This window comes from Eriocheir sinensis, chromosome 68 (genome assembly GCF_024679095.1).
Source record: "Eriocheir sinensis breed Jianghai 21 chromosome 68, ASM2467909v1, whole genome shotgun sequence".
NCBI lineage: Eukaryota > Metazoa > Arthropoda > Malacostraca > Decapoda > Varunidae > Eriocheir > Eriocheir sinensis.
Genome location: NC_066576.1, coordinates 1,352,642 through 1,370,781, shown reverse-complemented (window position 1 = coordinate 1,370,781; position 18,140 = coordinate 1,352,642). Strand labels below are relative to the sequence as shown.

General features: G+C 43.6%; 1 protein-coding gene across 1 annotated transcript; it reads left to right on the top strand.

The window, feature by feature from the left end:
• Window positions 1–3,728: 3,728 nt before the first annotated feature.
• On the top strand, window positions 3,729–16,927 carry LOC126988283 (protocadherin Fat 1-like). The gene is made up of 8 exons (XM_050846345.1): window positions 3,729–3,866; window positions 4,186–4,399; window positions 4,992–5,186; window positions 7,980–8,118; window positions 11,190–11,353; window positions 12,203–12,411; window positions 15,059–15,203; window positions 16,588–16,927. The coding sequence occupies exons 1-8, from the start codon at window positions 3,729–3,731 to the stop codon at window positions 16,776–16,778; spliced, it is 1,395 nt and encodes a 464-aa protein (XP_050702302.1). The 3' UTR covers window positions 16,779–16,927.
• Window positions 16,928–18,140: the final 1,213 nt, after the last annotated feature.

Sequence of the window (18,140 nt, the reverse complement as noted above, 5' to 3'; positions counted from 1 at the left end):
TACTCACTGCTCCCGAACAGAGGTTAAATAAGTGTCCAAAATCAGAGGTCAATTTCGGGAGGAGAGGTGTCCTGATACCCTCCTCTTGAAAGAGTTCAAGTCGTAGGCAGGAGGAAATACAGATGAAGGAAGATTGTTCCGGAGTTTACCAGCGTGAGGGATGAAAGATTGAAGATGCTGGTTAACTCTTGCATAAGGGGTTTGGACAGTATAGGGATGAGCATGAGTAGAAAGTCGTGTGCAGCGGGGCCGCGGGAGGAGGGGAGGCATGCAGTTAGCAAGTTCAGAAGAGCAGTGAGCTTGAAAATATCGATAGAAGATAGAGAGGCAACATGGCGGCGGAATTTGAGAGGTAGAAGACTATCAGTATGAGGAGGAGAGCTGATGAGACGAAGGGAGGGAGGGAGGGAGGGAGGGTGACCCGCTCTCTCATGCACCTCGCTCGTTATTTTGCTTTCTCCGCATTTTTCGCGAGAGATTTTTCATAGAGTTTAGTTATTTGCTATTTTTTTTTTTGTTCATTTGTTTGGGTGTCGAAAGAATGCTTTTGTACCTACACATTGCGCTTAAAAAATATGGATAGAAAGACAGCCATAGACAGATAGCCCGATAACAGATAGATAAATGTAGATAGGTTGATTCAAAAGTATATTAAGTGCTTACACATAAATAGATAGATAAAACAATTTTTCGAGTGTTATAGAAATTGATTAGCAAATAGATGATGATAGATAAGAAAGAAGATAGGTATAGATAGGCGGATGCATAAATAGAGAAAGATAGAGATAGATAGATATTTCGACTGATGTATGAACGGATTAATAAATATATGATGAGAGTAAATAATTCAAAAGAAATATAATAATGAAAAAAGTAAAATAATGAAAAATAAGAGAGAGAGAGAGAGAGAGAGAGAGAGAGAGAGAGAGAGAGAGAGAGAGAGAGAGAGAGAGAGAGAGAGAGAGAGAGAGAGAGAGAGAGAGAGAGAGAGAGAGAGAGAGAGAGAGAGAGAGAGAGAGAGAGAGAGAGAGAGAGAGAGAGAGAGAGAGAGAGAGATTTCTTTCATGCTACACATTTGTGCTTCATCGTTGCCTTGTAATATCAGTGATTATGATTCATTTAGATGCAGTGTGTGTCCTAAACATGCCTGATCATGTTCCTGGTTGATGTGTTCCCGCCATGAAGTGCAAACCCTTGCAATCAGAAACTCCTCAGCTTACCCGCCTGTGTTTCGGGCAGCCAGACGCTTGTTTGCCGCACACAGCGTTTGCTCCCACCCACCCTGCTTTTATATATATATATATATATATATATATATATATATATATATATATATATATATATATATATATATATATATATATATATATATATATATATATATATATATATATATATATATATATATATATATATATATATATATATATATATATATATATATATATATATATATATATATATATATATATATATATATATATATATATATATATATATATATATATATATATATATATATAAAATCGGTTTAAGAGATTAATTCGATACGGAATATTGTTCACACACCGAAACGCTCGTAAACCAAAACGAATTTCCCATTGAATTAATGTAAATCCCCTAATGCGTCCCATATCTCAAAAAAATATTTATATAATCATTTTACATGTTATTTTTTAACAGAATTAAGTAATTTTTTTCTAAAAAATAGCGATGATTAATAATATGGAACACAAATCAATGTGTTACGGTTGTTACGGAGACTCCTGCAACCGCTAGCTACGCCTGAGGGTAGGCTTCGCCCGGGGTTTAGTAGCCGCAGTCTCCCTATTCTCGAGGCACCGGAAGTACGTTCGACCACCCTAAGTCACTTATTTTTAGTCAAGACATCCGCATCTTTGTGGGAGGAGAGACGGCAGAGGAGTTGCTTATGCGTGACGGTGGTTGGTGCCAAACCAGATAATGTAGAATATAGGATTTAGAGAAACGAAGGAAGGCGGACTAATTTAAATCAAACACTTCAACATCCCCCCCCCCCTCACACCCCACACCACCGTTTGTAGGCATTGGATTTACAGTCACGCATAGCATAATAAAAAGGCATATATTTTCATCAGTGACTTGCCTGAACGCGCGGTGAAAGAAGGCAAACATGCACATCCAAAGTGCATACCCGGCCGCAATTTTAGTCACTCGTGAACTGGCGGGTATTTGGAATCAAGTGACGTCATCCCGCTGCTCCGCCCCAAACCGCCCCTGCGCGTACTGGTCGCAGTTTTGAAGGTAGAGTGACTTGACATGTTGTAAGTGACTTTGCGACCACCAACGTGAAGCTAACCCGACGTATCGTCCGAGATGGAGTGTGAACGGGAGTCTGTCACGTCCAGGAGAGCATGCAATATGCCGAGGCTCGCCCTCCGTTCCTGTTGCGAGCATAGTAGCCACCGTTCCTGTTTTCTTTGCAGCACCGTGCCTTTTAACCATCTTTCTGGGGGACATTGTTAAAGCACAAAGAACTCACACTGTAGTGCTGAAAACATGACACGAGCGCACGGATGCTATTTCTACAAGTTTACAACGCGGAGTGAGACTAGAGCCGTCATCTGGCGGTCAGGAATTATCCTAGACTAGAGCGCAGACCTCCGTCCTAGGGCTCAATGCATTCAGGCTAAAAATCGGGCCAACAGAGTACTGGGTTTCATCTCAAGGAGCGTAAGCAATAGGAGCGCTAGCTGAAGTCATCCTCAAACTTTACTTAGCACTAGTTAGACCTCATCTCGATTATGCAGTTCAGTTCTGGTCCCCCTACTATAGAATGGATATCAAGATGTTAGAATCTGTTCATAGGAGGATGACAAAGATGATTCAGCCTTCAGGGGAAGAGAAACTTGCCTTATGAAGACAGGCTGAAGCATTTAAATCTACACTCTCTAGAAAGGCGAAGGTTGCGAGGAGACTTGATCGAAGTCTATAAATGGATGAAGGGCTTTAATAAAGGGGATGTCAATAGGATTTTGAAAGTAAAAGAGCCAGGTAGGACGCGTGGCAATGGTTTAAGTTAGACAAATTCAGATTCAACAAAGACATAGGCAAGAATTGGTTCACTAATAGAGTGGTGGACGAATGGAACAGGCTTGGGAGCCATGTTGTGGGTGCCAATACCATAGATACATTCAAGAAGAGGTTAGATAAAGCCATGGATGGTGAGGTAAGGTGGGGTTGAGTGTACAGGAGCTGCCTTGTATAGGCCAACCGGCCTCTTGCAGACTCCTTACGTTCTTATGTTCTTATGTTCTTATGCACTCTGGATACATTATTGAACCATTAACACTTTGACATGACACTTAATGAATGTCTGCCAGTTTTGTTGATCATAAGTACATGAAGTGGTTGCTGCCTTCTGTTTGCCTGCTTGCCTTTACATCTTATCACTAGAACACATGTACACAGACATTTCTCATTATGTTCATAAGATGTGTGTGTGTGTGTGTGTGTGTGTGTGTGTGTGTGTATATGTGTGTGTGTGTGTGTGTGTGTGTGTGTGTGTGTTTGTGTTTGCATTATTCATTATCCCTGCCAACACATTTTTCATTTTCCCTCCATGCACTTGCATGAACCTTGTTATATAAAACAGTTTTTATATGGTACTGGTGAGGTGTTTAGTCTGAGTATGTTGGCATTTACTGGTCCAGCACTGCTTCCCTCACTGGTCTTAGCACACAAAGGTAATGGTGTCACCCTGCCGTCCAGGTGTCGTCCAGACCACTGCCCTGCTGGACTATGAGGCCTCCACCAGCCACAACCTGACGGTGCGGGCGCGGGACCCCTTCACTGGGGGCCACACGGACACCCACGTCACCGTCGCGGTCACGGACGTCAATGACAACCGCCGGAGTTCAGCCGTTCCGTCTTCAAGGGAGACGTGTCGGAGGCTGCATCACTGGCCACGTGGTGCTGCAGGTAAATTACTTCAGCAAATATTACAGGTTTTTCCACTTTTTTTAATATGAAAATTTGACCATAAACTCTTTTATAAATATGGATTCCCATTCACTGCCTAGTAACATTTCATTGTTAATCAATCAAAAATGGATCTTATGCATAAGTTTGATAATCTGATCGAAAAATCAAGAGTTTGAATTCTTTTTGCATTGTCAAGACACCTTCACCCTCTGCCTTGTACAGGTCTCGGCAAGTGACGTGGACACGGGGCCGGGCGGTTCAGTGCGCTACTCGTGTGTCATGGAGTGTGGCAGCTTTGAGGTGCGTGCCCTGGACGGTGCCGTCACACTCACCAAGGAGCTGGATGCAGAGACTGAGGCTCAACACGTGCTGACTGTGCTGGCCACGGACTCAGGCATACCCCAGCTCTCCTCCACCGCCACAGTGGTTATTGACGGTAAATTACATGTAGACAGTAAACACTTATATAGCCAGACTAATTGGGCCAAAGGCAAGTTGTATGCATGAAGTTTCCATATGCTTGAGGTACTGAACGTTATGGCTGACAAAGAAGGTATATTCCCACACCAGCTGGTTTTTAGAGTGGGTTCTCAACCTTGGTATGCATCCAGACAGTAAATTAAGTATAGAAAAAATATGAATATAGAAAACCACTTTTTTCGATTATAAATATTTGATTAACATCCTGCCAACTCTGGGCAGGACATGCATGTAGGAGGGGGCAGAACAAGTGGACAACAGTAACTACAGTATATCTAGGGTCATATTCTTAAACATTGCAGCACCCAAGCGCTCATGTTTGACTAGGCTTGCATAGGAGTTGTGGTTATTTCCATGGGTAGTTTTATGACCCCGATAATAGTCGACCCTTTTTCTGTGCCTCGAACCTGAAAAAACACTCCTAGGAAACCGACTTAGCTCCATTTTGGCCTTTGGAAATAGTTGATGTGAAGGGTGGAAGCCTCAGACCACACCGACCCTATAGTCGTGTTTTGTTAAGCCTGGCCAGATGTTTTCTTTGCCTACAGTTGTGGACTTCAACGACAACCCTCCAGCGTGGCGCCAGGACAGCTACTCCTGCCGCGTGTCGGCCGAGGCCCAGCCCGGCCATGTGGTCACCTCGGTGTCTGCCACTGACCCAGACGCTGGTCAGGTCACGCCGCTCAGTTATGCCATTCACTCGGGAGACCGAGACGCCATCTTCAAAATGGATCAGCTGACTGGTAAGGTTCATGTACGCGTACAGATGACTAGACTTAAACCTTCAACAATGGCCATCGTTTATTTAATCAAACCCGGCTCGGTCCGCACAGACGGCCATCATTCATTTAATCCATGGAGGTATTATAACAGGAGGCGCCCTCCCGCGCCGTCCCCACACAGGCGAGTGAAGCCAGTGGGCGGAGCTTACAGAGTCTGTGGGCGGAGCTTACAATCGGCAGATAGACCCAAAACATTGCGATCTCCTGGGCGGAACTAAGGGAATTTACCACTTGTTTTTGCATCTAGACGAAAAATTAAAAAAAGAATTGATGGCTTGAGTTATGAAAAGTACATAAAATTTTCCTATATATTTAATGTAGATCTATTATTAACGACATTTAAGGTCTTAAAAAAAACAATGAAAGGGCCCCGGCATTCCATGACAGTGTTGCAGTGTGTGTCCCTCGGCCTGGCACACAGCGTGCAGCAGACACAGGGGAGTTAATAACCTCCCAGTAGTACCTATAGCCTAGCCTAAGACGCATTGCTACCACATCCTGAGGTGCACTGTGTCGCCCATAGGGGTAAGCAGTGGTGGGAGACACTTGCATAATGGAGGCTGCTGGTGCTACCATTGTCACAGCAGTGTCTGAGTTGGGTAGCAATGTTATTATGGAAATAATCCCTAATTATATTCTTAACATAGCTAAGCGTATAGTCAGTGTCAGGGTCCACTGTGTCATCCTGAAGGGCACGTCGAGCAAGGCAGTCTGCCTTTTCATTGTGCTGGATGGAAGGGCACCCAGGTGAAGTGGACCGTGGCACCTGCGGCCTCAAGGGCACGGAGGGCAGTCAGGCACTTAGTCACAAGATCACAGTCTGTAGGGGAGGAGGACACAGGTTCATGTAATGCAGCCTGGCTATCAACAAACAAGTATACATCTTTGCGGAAAGCTGCTACAGTGTGGCGAGCCTCAAGTATGGCATACAGCTCAGCCCGGGTCGAGGACAGGTACCCTGGCAGCCACCTGGTAATCTCAATGTCAGTGTACAACAGAACTGCAGATTTCTATCATATGTAGCCCTATCTGATTATACAGTTCTCAACTCACCTGTGAAATGATGTAGAACCACTACGTTCCCTTTTCGTGCAGCCATAGGAACATATGAACATAAGAACGCCTGTACAAGGCAGCTCCTTTGAATCTAAGCTCCCGTGTATCTAACCCCACCTAATATCGCTGTCCATGAATTTATCTAATCTATTTATTAATGTGACAATTGTATTGGCAATCAGCACGTGACTGCAAACCTGTTCCACTCATCCACCAACCACTCTGTTAGTAAACCAATTTTTGCCTATGTCCCTGTTGAATCTGAATTTATCCAGTTTAAACCCATTACTTCGTGTCCTACCCGGTTCTCTTACCAACAAAACCTTATAATTATTCCCCTTATTAAAGCCCTTCATCCATTTATAAACCTCGATCATGTCTCCACGCACCCTTCGCCTTTCTAGAGAATGCAAGTTTAACTGTTTGAGTCTTTCCTCGTATGGCAAGTTTCTCAACCCCTGAATCATCTTCGTCATCCTCCTCTGCACCGATTCTAACATTTTGATATCCAGGTGACCAGAACTGAACCACATAGTCAAGATGAGGTCTAACTAATACTAAATATAGTTTGAGGAAGACTTCGGCGCTTCTATTGCTCCTTCTATTGGCTCCTTCAAATAAATCCCAGTACCCTATTTGCTCGATTTCTAGCATGAATGCATTGTGCCCTTGGACGGAGATCAGGAGCTCACTCAGACCCCTAAATCCCTCTCGCACCCAGACCTCCTTATGAAAGTGTCATTAAGCAATAGTTATGTGAGGGGTTGTTCCTACCTACACTCAGAAAAGGCAGGGATTGTATGCACTTTCAATGCGTCTACTGGATCAGCTGATATATGTTTTGAGTCTAAGGGGGGTGGGGAGACAGCGGACCAATAGCGCGTTGGCTTCGCGTTCGTGACGTCATGGCGGCTCCTCCCATAATACCTCCATGATTTAATCAGACTTTCGCGCCACTAATTTGAATGTTTAGATCAAATTTGGCGGGTTCTGTGACTTGCCGAGGTGTCTGCCAGCATAATTATCTGACCCTCGTATATTTGAAATAAGATCATTATTCCTCACTGAGCAGCCCTGGAACCGTAAGATAAGAAAACACTGGGAAACACAGGACAGGATAGAGAGTGAAGATCATTCTGAGTACAAGGATAACAGTGACGAAAACATTGTGAGTAGTGACAGGCAGGCCGTTGCCCGCTCATCGACATACTTGTACTTAATTGCACTATAAGATGTAAATAAATAAAAATAGTGAAAGCATGCAGTAGTGAGAGTGACCTAGAGAGTGATGGTGTAATTTCATTATCTGTGCTGCACTCTAGCCCAGCAAGTGCTCCAGCGTGACTATTACACAACGTATCGCAATTTGGATTTCACCGCTGTCTTCAGGGAGTTAAGACGCTTCATACAATGTGAATAAACAACAACAAAATAGCAGCTGTTTTTACCCGTATCCAGGGACCATTTAGTGAAAACAATACCTGTCGTTTAAGGGTTAAGGAAGCTTGAAGTTTGGAGGAAAATTTTTTGACATTTTCAGGGATACGTGTTGGAAAGAAAAGCCGTTGTTTTGATGAAGGGTTGAAGGCACGATTGTTTGCTCCTGCAGTGACCAGAGTGGTGCAGGAAGAGGAGATGGAATGTGTTGGCTTGAGAATGGTGAATTTTAACTATTGAAAGGTGGATCTTTTTCCCCAGGTGTGTTGACGGTGACGGCCCCACACAAGCTCAAGGACGTGGCCTCCCTCACCCTGAACCTGTCTGTGAGTGACGGGGTGCACGCGGCCTTCACCGGCCTGCACGTCTCGGGGCTGGCCTCCAACCACCACGCGCCGAGGTAACCTTTTAGTATGGTCTTTGGGTACAAATGCTGTGATGGCCGTGTTTAAGGCTGTGATGGCGTGTTTAAGGCTGTGATGGCCGTGTTTGAGTGTGATGGCCGTGTTTAAGGCTGTGATGGCCGTGTTTAAGGCTGTGATGGCCGTGTTTAAAGCTGTGATGGCCGTGTTTAAGGCTGTGATGGCCGTGTTTAAGGCTGTGATGGCGTGTTTAAGGCTGTGATGGCCGTGTTTGAGTGTGATGGCCGTGTTTAAGGCTGTGATGGCCGTGTTTAAGGCTGTGATGGCCGTGTTTGAGTGTGATGGCCGTGTTTAAGGCTGTGATGGCCGTGTTTAAGGCTGTGATGGCCGTGTTTAAGGCTGTGATGGCAGTTTTTGAGGCTGTGATGGCCGTGTTTAAGGCTGTGATGGCCGTGTTTAAGGCTGTGATGGCCGTGTTTAAGGCTGTGATGGCCGTGTTTAAGGCTGTGATGGCCGTGTTTAAGGCTGTGATGGCCGTGTTAAGGCTGTGATGGCCGTGTTTAAGGCTGTGATGGCCGTGTTTAAGGCTGTGATGGCCGTGTTTAAGGCTGTGATGGCCGTGTTTAAGGCTGTGATGGCCGTGTTTAAGGCTGTGATGGCCGTGTTTAAGGCTGTGATGGCAGTTTTTGAGGCTGTGATGGCAATTTATGAAGCCGCTAACATTAACGTCATCTTTTTTACGATAAATGAGACAGTCAAAAAGGTCAACCGAAAGTCTTTTATCTTAAGGTTTTCACACCAGTCAGTTGGCATGAAAGCATTGATAAAGGACAGCAAGGGAAATATCACTGTGGCAGAGTCCAAAGAGGTTGAAAACACTCAATTATCTTAACCCCTTGACTGCGGATTTCCTACCAGAAGACATCACCAAGCTACAGGAATGGAACAAAAAGTGGCTGCTACAATTCAATGAAGAAAAATGCAAAGTCATGCACCTTGGGAGTGGATATCCAGCATACCAATACTACATGGGAACACTCCACTATCCACCACAGAGGCAGAGAAAGACCTGGGAGTATATGTTACCAGGCTACCAGTGAAGGCCAAATCTGTGCCAATCACAGCAGAGGGGTTAAGGTTATCACACCAGTCAGTCAGCATGAAAATAATTATAAAAGACAGTGAGAGAAATATCAATATGGCATCATTTAAAGAGTCAAGGCAGTCAGTTACCTTTAAGTTTTCACAAGAGCAGTCAATATGAAAACAGTAATAAAAGATAGCAAGGGATATATCTTCTTCTCAGTGTGGCAGATTTTAAGGAGGCCCAAGACAGTCAGCTATATTCAAGTTTTCATATTGTTCTCCCACCATCTCACCTTGTAAGGCACTGATAGGTGGACAGCATGTAGTATAATAAGCAACACCAGCAAAGCCCTCAAGTAGCCCAGTCAGCCACAAACACCCAGACCTTACCTAGGCATTATAGCAGGAAATGAGCACTGTCTTTGTAACATATTACAACATCGCAATGCCTATCATATATCTTACCAAACAGTGCCATACAACCTCACTGTATTTTTATCCTCCTCAGGTTTAATTGCACTCTCTACAAAGCTTACATGGCAGAAAACTCTTCTCAACCTTCTCATCAACCATTGGAACACACTACATTGCACTAGCTACCACACATCCTACCAAGCAGTGCCATACAACCTCACTGTCTGTTTATACTCCTCAGATTTAATCGCACTCTACGAAGCTTACCTGGAGGAAAACTCTTCTCAACCTTCTTATCGACCATTGGAACACACTACATTGCACTACCTACCACACATCCTACCACTCTGCATTATTCAACTTCTTTTAACAGAAGACCCACCCTTCAGGAACTTAACGAATCAAGGCTGGAGGCTGCAGAACGCTTAGCCTCAGACCTTACTATTATTTCCGATTGGGGCAAGAAGAACCTGGTGTCCTTCAACGCCTCAAAAACACAGTTTCTCCACCTATCCACTCGACACAATCTTCCAAACAACTATCCCCTATTCTTTGACAACACCCAGCTATCCCCTTCCTCAACACTAAACATCCTCGGTCTATCCTTAACTCAAAATCTCAACTGGAAACTTCATATCTCATCTCTTACTAAATCAGCTTCCTCGAGGCTTTGCGTTCTGTACCGTCTCCGCCAGTTCTTCTCCCCTGCACAGTTGCTGTCCATATACAGGGGCCTTGTCCGCCCTCGTATGGAGTATGCATCTCATGTGTGGGGGGGCTCCACTCACACAGCTCTTCTGGACAGAGTGGAGGCAAAGGCTCTTCGTCTCATCAGCTCTCCTCCTCATACTGATAGTCTTCTACCTCTTAAATTCCGCCGCAATGTTGCCTCTCTTTCTATCTTCTATCGATATTTCCACGCTGACTGCTCTTCTGAACTTGCTAACTGCATGCCTCCCCCCCTCCCGCGGCCCCGCTGCACTCGACTTTCTACTCATGCTCATCCCTATACTGTCCAAACCCGTTATGCAAGAGTTAACCAGCATCTTCACTCTTTCATCCCTCACGCTGGTAAACTCTGGAACAATCTTCCTTCATCTGTATTTCCTCCTGCCTACGACTTGAACTCTTTCAAGAGGAGGGTATCAGGACACCTCTCCTCCCGAAACTGACCTATCTTTCGGCCACCTCTTTGGATTCTTTTTAGGAGCAGCGAGTAGCGGGCTTTTTTTATTAATGTTTACTTTTTTGTGCCCTTGAGCTGTCTCCTTTGCTGTAAAAAAAAAAAAAAAAAAAAAAAACGTGCCGTACGACCTCAGTGTCCGTATATCCTCCTCAGATTTAATTGCACTCTCTATGAAGACTATATGGAGGAAAACTCTTCTCCTCAACCTTATCATCAACCATTGGAACACACTACATTGCACTAGCTATCATACATCATACAACCTCAGTGTCTGTTTATATTCCTCAGGTTTAATTGCACTCTCTATGAAGACTACATGGAGGAAAACTCTTCTCCTCAACCTTATCATCAACCATTGGAACACACTACATTGCACTAGCTATCATACATCATACAACCTCAGTGTCTGTTTATATTCCTCAGGTTTAATCGCACTCTATATGAAGCTTACGTGGAGGAAAATTCATCTCCTGGCCAGCTAGTCATCAACCTGGTGGCCACGGACCTTGATGCCTGGGACCTGGGCAAGCTGCAGTACACCATCCTGCACCAGACTTCAGAGGGAGCCTTCACCGTGGACAAAGAAGGTAGAGAGAGACATTGGTTGGTATTCTTAGACACTTTCGCTTCTCACATCAACTTTTCTATAGGGCAAAAAGGGGATCAATCAGGTTCTAATGAGTGTTTCTTTAGGTTCACGGTACAGAAGAAGGGTCAAACTAACACCGGGTTCTTAAAACTACCCCTGGAAATGTGCAAAACTCCTACGAAAGCCTTGTCAAATATGTGAACTTGGGAGACAAAATGTTTAGTAATACGGCCCTTTGAATTTGCTTGTACTATACTTTTGAATTTTAGGTTCCTGCAGTAAGAGATTTCATTTGAAGGTTTGATGTATGAATGTTGTTGTTGTTGTTGATAGTATTAGTAGGAGTAGTAAAAGTAGTTGTAGTCATAGTAGTAACTGTAATGGTAGCAATAGAAGGTTAAGGAGATAAAAAAAAAGGATGGAAAACATGCTCTTCCAGTCATATTTTATTGAAGTTTTCCCTGAGACAGCATTACAGTAGCTTGTTTATTTACCTACATTTTAAACCTCAAGGAACCACATCACTAGTGCATACAGTTGTGAGGCTTTGAATGAAGATACCTAAACTTACCCAAACTTAACAAACGCCGACGATTACCAAACAGTCACCATATGTCTTGACTCGGAAAAATCACATTTGCATCCTTACTAAAGAAACTTTCTATATAACCTGAAACTGGCATCTCTTTTGGCCATTTTTTACTTCTATCCTTTTTTTAGGAGCAGCGTTTAGCAGGCTTTTTTCTACACTTTTATGCCCCTGAGCTGCTTCCTTTCCTGTAAGAAAAAAAAAAGGGGGACCTCATTCTTTGTTAATTTATACCATACAAACTTCACCCCTTCCCAGGCAACCTATACAATGAGACACCTCTGGATCGCGAGTCCCTGCCTGTGCACAGCCTCAAGGTGTCTGTGATGGACGAGGGGGGCCGGGCCAGCTTCACGGCGGTGCGTGTGACGGTCCGCGACAAGAACGACAACCCACCAGTCTTCACGTTGCCGGAGTATCAGGCGAACATCAACACTGACGTGGCTCCCAGGACAACCATTCTCAAGGTGGGGAACACTGGGCAGGGAGGAGTTAGGCCCCGTTCACACCGTGGCAACGCTGGGCCATGACAACTCAGCGACTTTTAGGCCCCCATCACACTGTGCCGACTCGGCATCTGACAATCGTTTCTAGACCTCTTTCCGACCATGTGCGACCCTTTCACATCAGCATTTCACACCCAAGACCTTGTGTGCCCTTAGTCGCTGGGTTGTCATGGCCCAGAGTCAGCACAGTGTGAATGGCGCCTTAATCAACTAATTTCCTTTATGGCCTTTGGAAATATTTGTTGAGAGACCCAAAATAGTGTAAGAATGGACTGTATTGGCTATACAGGCAGCGCCACATGCGGCCACTCAACTCCAAGCTGAATTTCCCATAGAGTTCAAGTTATAGACTAGAGTGCGTCTGAGGCTGTCTCAGGGATACACGGCCATGATGCCGCCATCGCCCCCAGCCGATGATTGCACACTCTTCACTCCTACCGATTCAGTTTTCTCCATGTCAAATAGTAGTCAGGAAATCGGGTAGGAGGAAAGTGTGTGCAGTCGTTGGCTTGGAGCGGTGGCGGCACCAAACCTTGTATCCTGGAGGCAGCCTCAGACGCACTATCTATAACTTGAGTTCTGTGGAAAGTACTGCTTTGACAGTTCACTGAGTGGCCACGATGTGGCGCTGCCTGTATAGCCAATATGGTCCATACAGGCCTGGCTTTTAGTACCCTTACCTAGCTAGTAATTTCGGTTGTTATGCTGTCTCCATTCTCTGAACAGAACCAGTAGATCTATTTTTTAGTCCGTTATTTATTGGGCCAGTAGTCAGTGAGGCCTTTTCTTTTCTAACCTACTATTCTCTGTAAAGAACCAGTAAGTTTATTATGTAATCTGTTGTTTTTTGGGCCAGCAGGCAATGAGGGTCTTTTTTTTTTTCTTCCCTGACCTACGTATTCCTTGTAAAAAAACTCGTAAGTGTACTATTTGTTGTCTATTGCCCTGTTCCTTCTTTTATAATGTTTCTCTGGAGGTGATTAGTGTGTCATTTTAGGGCCAGCAAGCAGTGAGGTCTTTTTTTTCCCTTTCTAACCTCCATATTCCCTGTAAAAAACTCGTCAGTGTAATATTTTTTGTCTGTTGCCCTGTTGCTTCTTCTCATATAAGAACATAGTCCACTTGATATTGACCTCTCAGCCACCCTTCTCCACTTCTATAGGAGCAGCGATTAGTGGGCCTTTTTTCTACACTTTCTTTTTGTTGCCCTTGAGTTGCTTCCTTTACTGTAGAAAAAACTCCCCTACTTTTATAGAGTCAGTGTTTAGCCGACTTTTTTTTTAATTTATCTTTTGCCCTTGAGCTACTTCCTTTGCTGTAATAAAAAAATAGAATAACTACAATATTCTGCCCCCCGCTGCACTAAACTCCATTTCACTCTACCATATAATACTGTTTTACGTGAAACTGTACTGTACCTTGATTTGCTGCACTGTGTTTCTCTATGTAGGCATCACAATGGACTGCAATGGAGCCATATTATTAACCCGTCTGCTGCGATTGGCATGGATTTTGCCTTTTGGTACCCTGATAACATATACTCCCAGGTCTTTCTCTGCCTCTGTGGTGGATAGTGGAGTGTTTCCCATGTGGTATTGGTATGCTGGATTTCCCCTCCCATGGTGCATGACTTACATTTTTCTTCATTGAATTGTAGCAGCCACTTTTTGTTCCATTCCTGTAGCTTGGTGAGGTCTTGTAGGAAATCTTCAGTCAAGGTGTTGATTTGTTACACTATGTTTCTGTATGTATGTATCACAAGGGACTGCAAGCCACCATTTCAGGCTGTATTATTAAACATTTTGGCACCCAAGCTCACATATTTGACAAGGCTTTCATATGGGTTGTGGGGATATCCAGGAGTAGTTTAATGACCCTGGTGGTAGTCTGACCCTTCCTCTGTACCATGAATCTAAAGAAACACCCATGAGAACCTGACTGATCTCCTTTTTGGCCTTTGGAAATCGATGTAAGGAAGGAATCATCTGAGAATACCCACCTTAGTGTCGGGAAAACTGATCGATGGAACTGTATGGCTGCATTAGGCCCATATTTTCAAGCATTTCTGGGCTTACACACCCATAGGTATTTGGTAAGGCTTTTGTAGAGGTTGTGCTAGTATTTCCATGGGTAGGCCAATGAGTCTAGTTATAGTTTAATTCACAAGGCTTTCGCACCATGACTGAAAAACAATCATGTGAACTCAGCCAATCACCTCCGTGGCCTTGGGAAATATTTGTTGTGAGCCAAAAGGAGGGGAAAGGAAAGAGAAACAAAGGGACGAGAGGGAGACAGGGAGAAGTCATGGAAATGTCAAGTAAAGCAAGGCTACAAGGAGGAGAATATAGGAAAGAGGAAGGAGAGAGGGAAGGGGAAGAAGGAAGTGAAAAATAGTTTGAGAATACATGCAGTGGTTTCAGATTACCCTTACCTACTTATAGATCTTGTTTGTTATACCTCCTCCATGCTCACCATCACAGTTAGAGGCCAGTGATGCAGATGGAGTTAACAGTGAAGAATAGTTTGAGAATACGTGCAGTGGTTCCAGATTACCCTTACCCAGCTATAGATCTCATTTGTTATACTTTCTCCATGCTTGCCATCACAGGTCGAGGCCATTGACGCAGATGAAGGGGCAAACAGTGAAGTGAGGTACCGCATGTATGAAGCCAACAGTTCTGAGGCGCTGGAGCTCTTCTCGGTCAACCCCACCACCGGCGAGGTCACCGTGGCACAGACCATCCACAGCCGAGGTAATTCATCCACTTACTCACGGTCATGGGTGAAGAGTCGGAGTTGAGTCACCAGAGTCAAACCTGAGTCTTAATATTTCCCTAACTTGTTCATTTTCCATTTCTATTTTCTCAGTCATCATTTTTCTTTGTAACAGTTTGTATGTCAGTCTTCTGAGTCTTATTATTTCTCTAACGTGTTCATTTTCTATCTCCATTTCCTCTGTGTTATCAGTTTCCTTTGTAACATTTAGTATTTCCTGCTGCCTCAAAACATTTCCTCCAACAACCTATGGACCATATTTTTATACATTTCAGTGCCCAAGCTCACATACTTGACTAGGCTTTCGTAGGATTCCTAGGTGTTTCCATGGATACTAGTGGTAGATTGATGAAGCTTTTATAACGTGGACCTACAAAGCTACTCATTAGAATCCAATTAACCCGTCCGCTGCAATTGGCACGGATTTGGCTTTCACTGGTAGCCTGGTAGCATATACTCCCTGTGGGTAGTAGAGTGTTTGTTTCCCATGTGGTATTGGTATGCTGGATATCCCCTCCCAAGGTGCATTACTTTACATTTTTCTTCATTGAATTGTAGCAGCCACTTTTTGTTCCATTCCTGTAGCTTGGTGATGTCTTCTGGTAGGAAATCTGCAGTCAAGGTTACCTGGTAGCAGCGACGGGACAAATTTCTGGCTTTACCGTGTAGCAGCGATGGGCCAAATTTGTGCCATGATATAAACCCCCCAAAAATAGATGATACATAAACTGATCACAAATGCGTTGATATATGTTATGAAATGGTTTGTGTGAGAGATGATTTTTTCTCAATTTTCTCGCTTAGAGGGACCAATAAGAAACATGATCCCCGCTGCTTCCCGGGTTAATCTTTCTCAGCCTTTGGAAATACCTGATGTGAGAGTCAGAAGTGTATAATACTGATCTGAGGCGCCTTACACTTCCTGCTGTCTGCTAATGCTCTGCCAGGCTGTGTCATATTCGTGCACAAGTACTACATCTACCTCTTTAAAATTACACATGCTTTCTTTATATTCTTTACTGATGCGGGTCCGGAGCGTGTCTGGGTTAGGATAGTTACTACAGCGAGCATTTTTATATCTTGAGCCGTCTGCTTTACTGTAAAGAAATTGAGCTTGGATGCACAAGTGAGTAGCGGGCTTTTTTTTTTTTTTTTTTTTTTTTTTTTACTGCTTTTTCTACTGTAAAAAAAAAAAAGGTCCACAAATAGCAGTAAACTTTCATATTTTTGTACTTTTTTTTTTTTTTTTGAGCTGTTTCCTTTACTCTAAAAAGTGTGAGTTTGGATGCACAAGTGATTATCGTATATAGAGAGACTGTTCCATTAGTTCCATAAGTATCAGTGAACTCCCAAATGTTACAGAAAATGAGGTGTACCAGTTTTTCATCCGTGGCGAGGACAGCGGCTCCCCCCAGCACCACTCCGACGTGCCCGTCACCATCTTCCTGCTGCCCCCTCATGAGAACCCCCCGCACTGCGCCAGGAAGTATGCACAGTTCTTCATCAGGGAGGACGCCCCCATCGGTGAGCACCCACAGCTATCAGTAATATGACACACACACACACACACACACACACACATAAAAAAATAAGATAAAATTAAAAAGTCACTGGTAAAATGCATATTATTTAAGAAAATACAAGGAAGGAAACAATATGCAGATCACTTGGCACACACACACACACACACACACACACACACACACACACACACACACACACACACACACACACAGGCATTTGATAAGAGACTGATGTGGAAATTAGAAAATAGAGGAGGATTGGGAGAAAAATGACTATGGATGAAAAATTACCTGACAAACAAAGAAATGAGAACCGTGTTGAAAGGTGAGATATCAGAATGGAGAACGGTCACAAGTGACGTTCCACAAGGGTCAGTGTTAGCGAATATTATGTTTTTAATATTTATAGATGATATGCCAGAAAAAGTAAAGAGTTACAAGGGTATGTTTGCAGATGACGCCAAACTGCTTAGAAAAATAAGAGATGATGATGATGATTGTAATAAACTACAGGAAGATTCCAATGAGATACATGAATGGAGTAAAAAATGGGAAATGAAGTTCAATGAAAAGAATTGTCACACAATGAAAATGGGCAAGAGTAAAAATAGAGCAAGTGGAGTGTGTAGGATGGGAGGGACAATCATCGATACAGTGAAGGAAGAAAAAGACTTAGGAATTATAATACAAGATACACTAACATTTGAGAAGCACATAAATAAGATATTCGGAGAAACATATATACCGTATTTCCCACCATATAAGACGCACCGACGTATAAGACACCTATAATTTGGCAAGATATATTAAAAAAAAAAAAATAATAATTCCCTGAACTTAATGTGTGTGCAGTATTACATTTGGCCACCTTACTTACAATTATGACTATGATACCGTATGTTGCTTTGTGTCCATCTCTGTGTTCAAAGTGTTCCACTGTTGGGTGAAGAATTACAGTGCTCTTACCCCGAGCAGCTGTGACTTTGAAATGGTAAACAAAAGGGTTGGTTGGTAAATTCACTCACTGCACAGTGTGCAGGCGGTAACTTTCATTGTGCTACTGAAGGAACTAATCACACGGGGATGCTACGTTCGATGGGCCATCTTGGTCTTGATCTTGACTTTCAGGGACTGTATACCTACTTTCAAGTAGAAATAGATGTTGATTAACTCCTTAATGACGATGATGCCGCTGGCATCATATAGTTCTATCAGACATGGGCAACGAGCATGACGCCAGCGCTGGAGAGTTAGAAGCTTTCCAAAATTTGAAGGGCGCGTGTAACTATAGGTCTCTGTCGATGCTGAGTGACTAACTGGCACCTCTTTTGTTCTTGCGATGTCCCCCACCACCATTCCGTGCAAAAAGTAGTCTACAGTTCCTGCCTACAC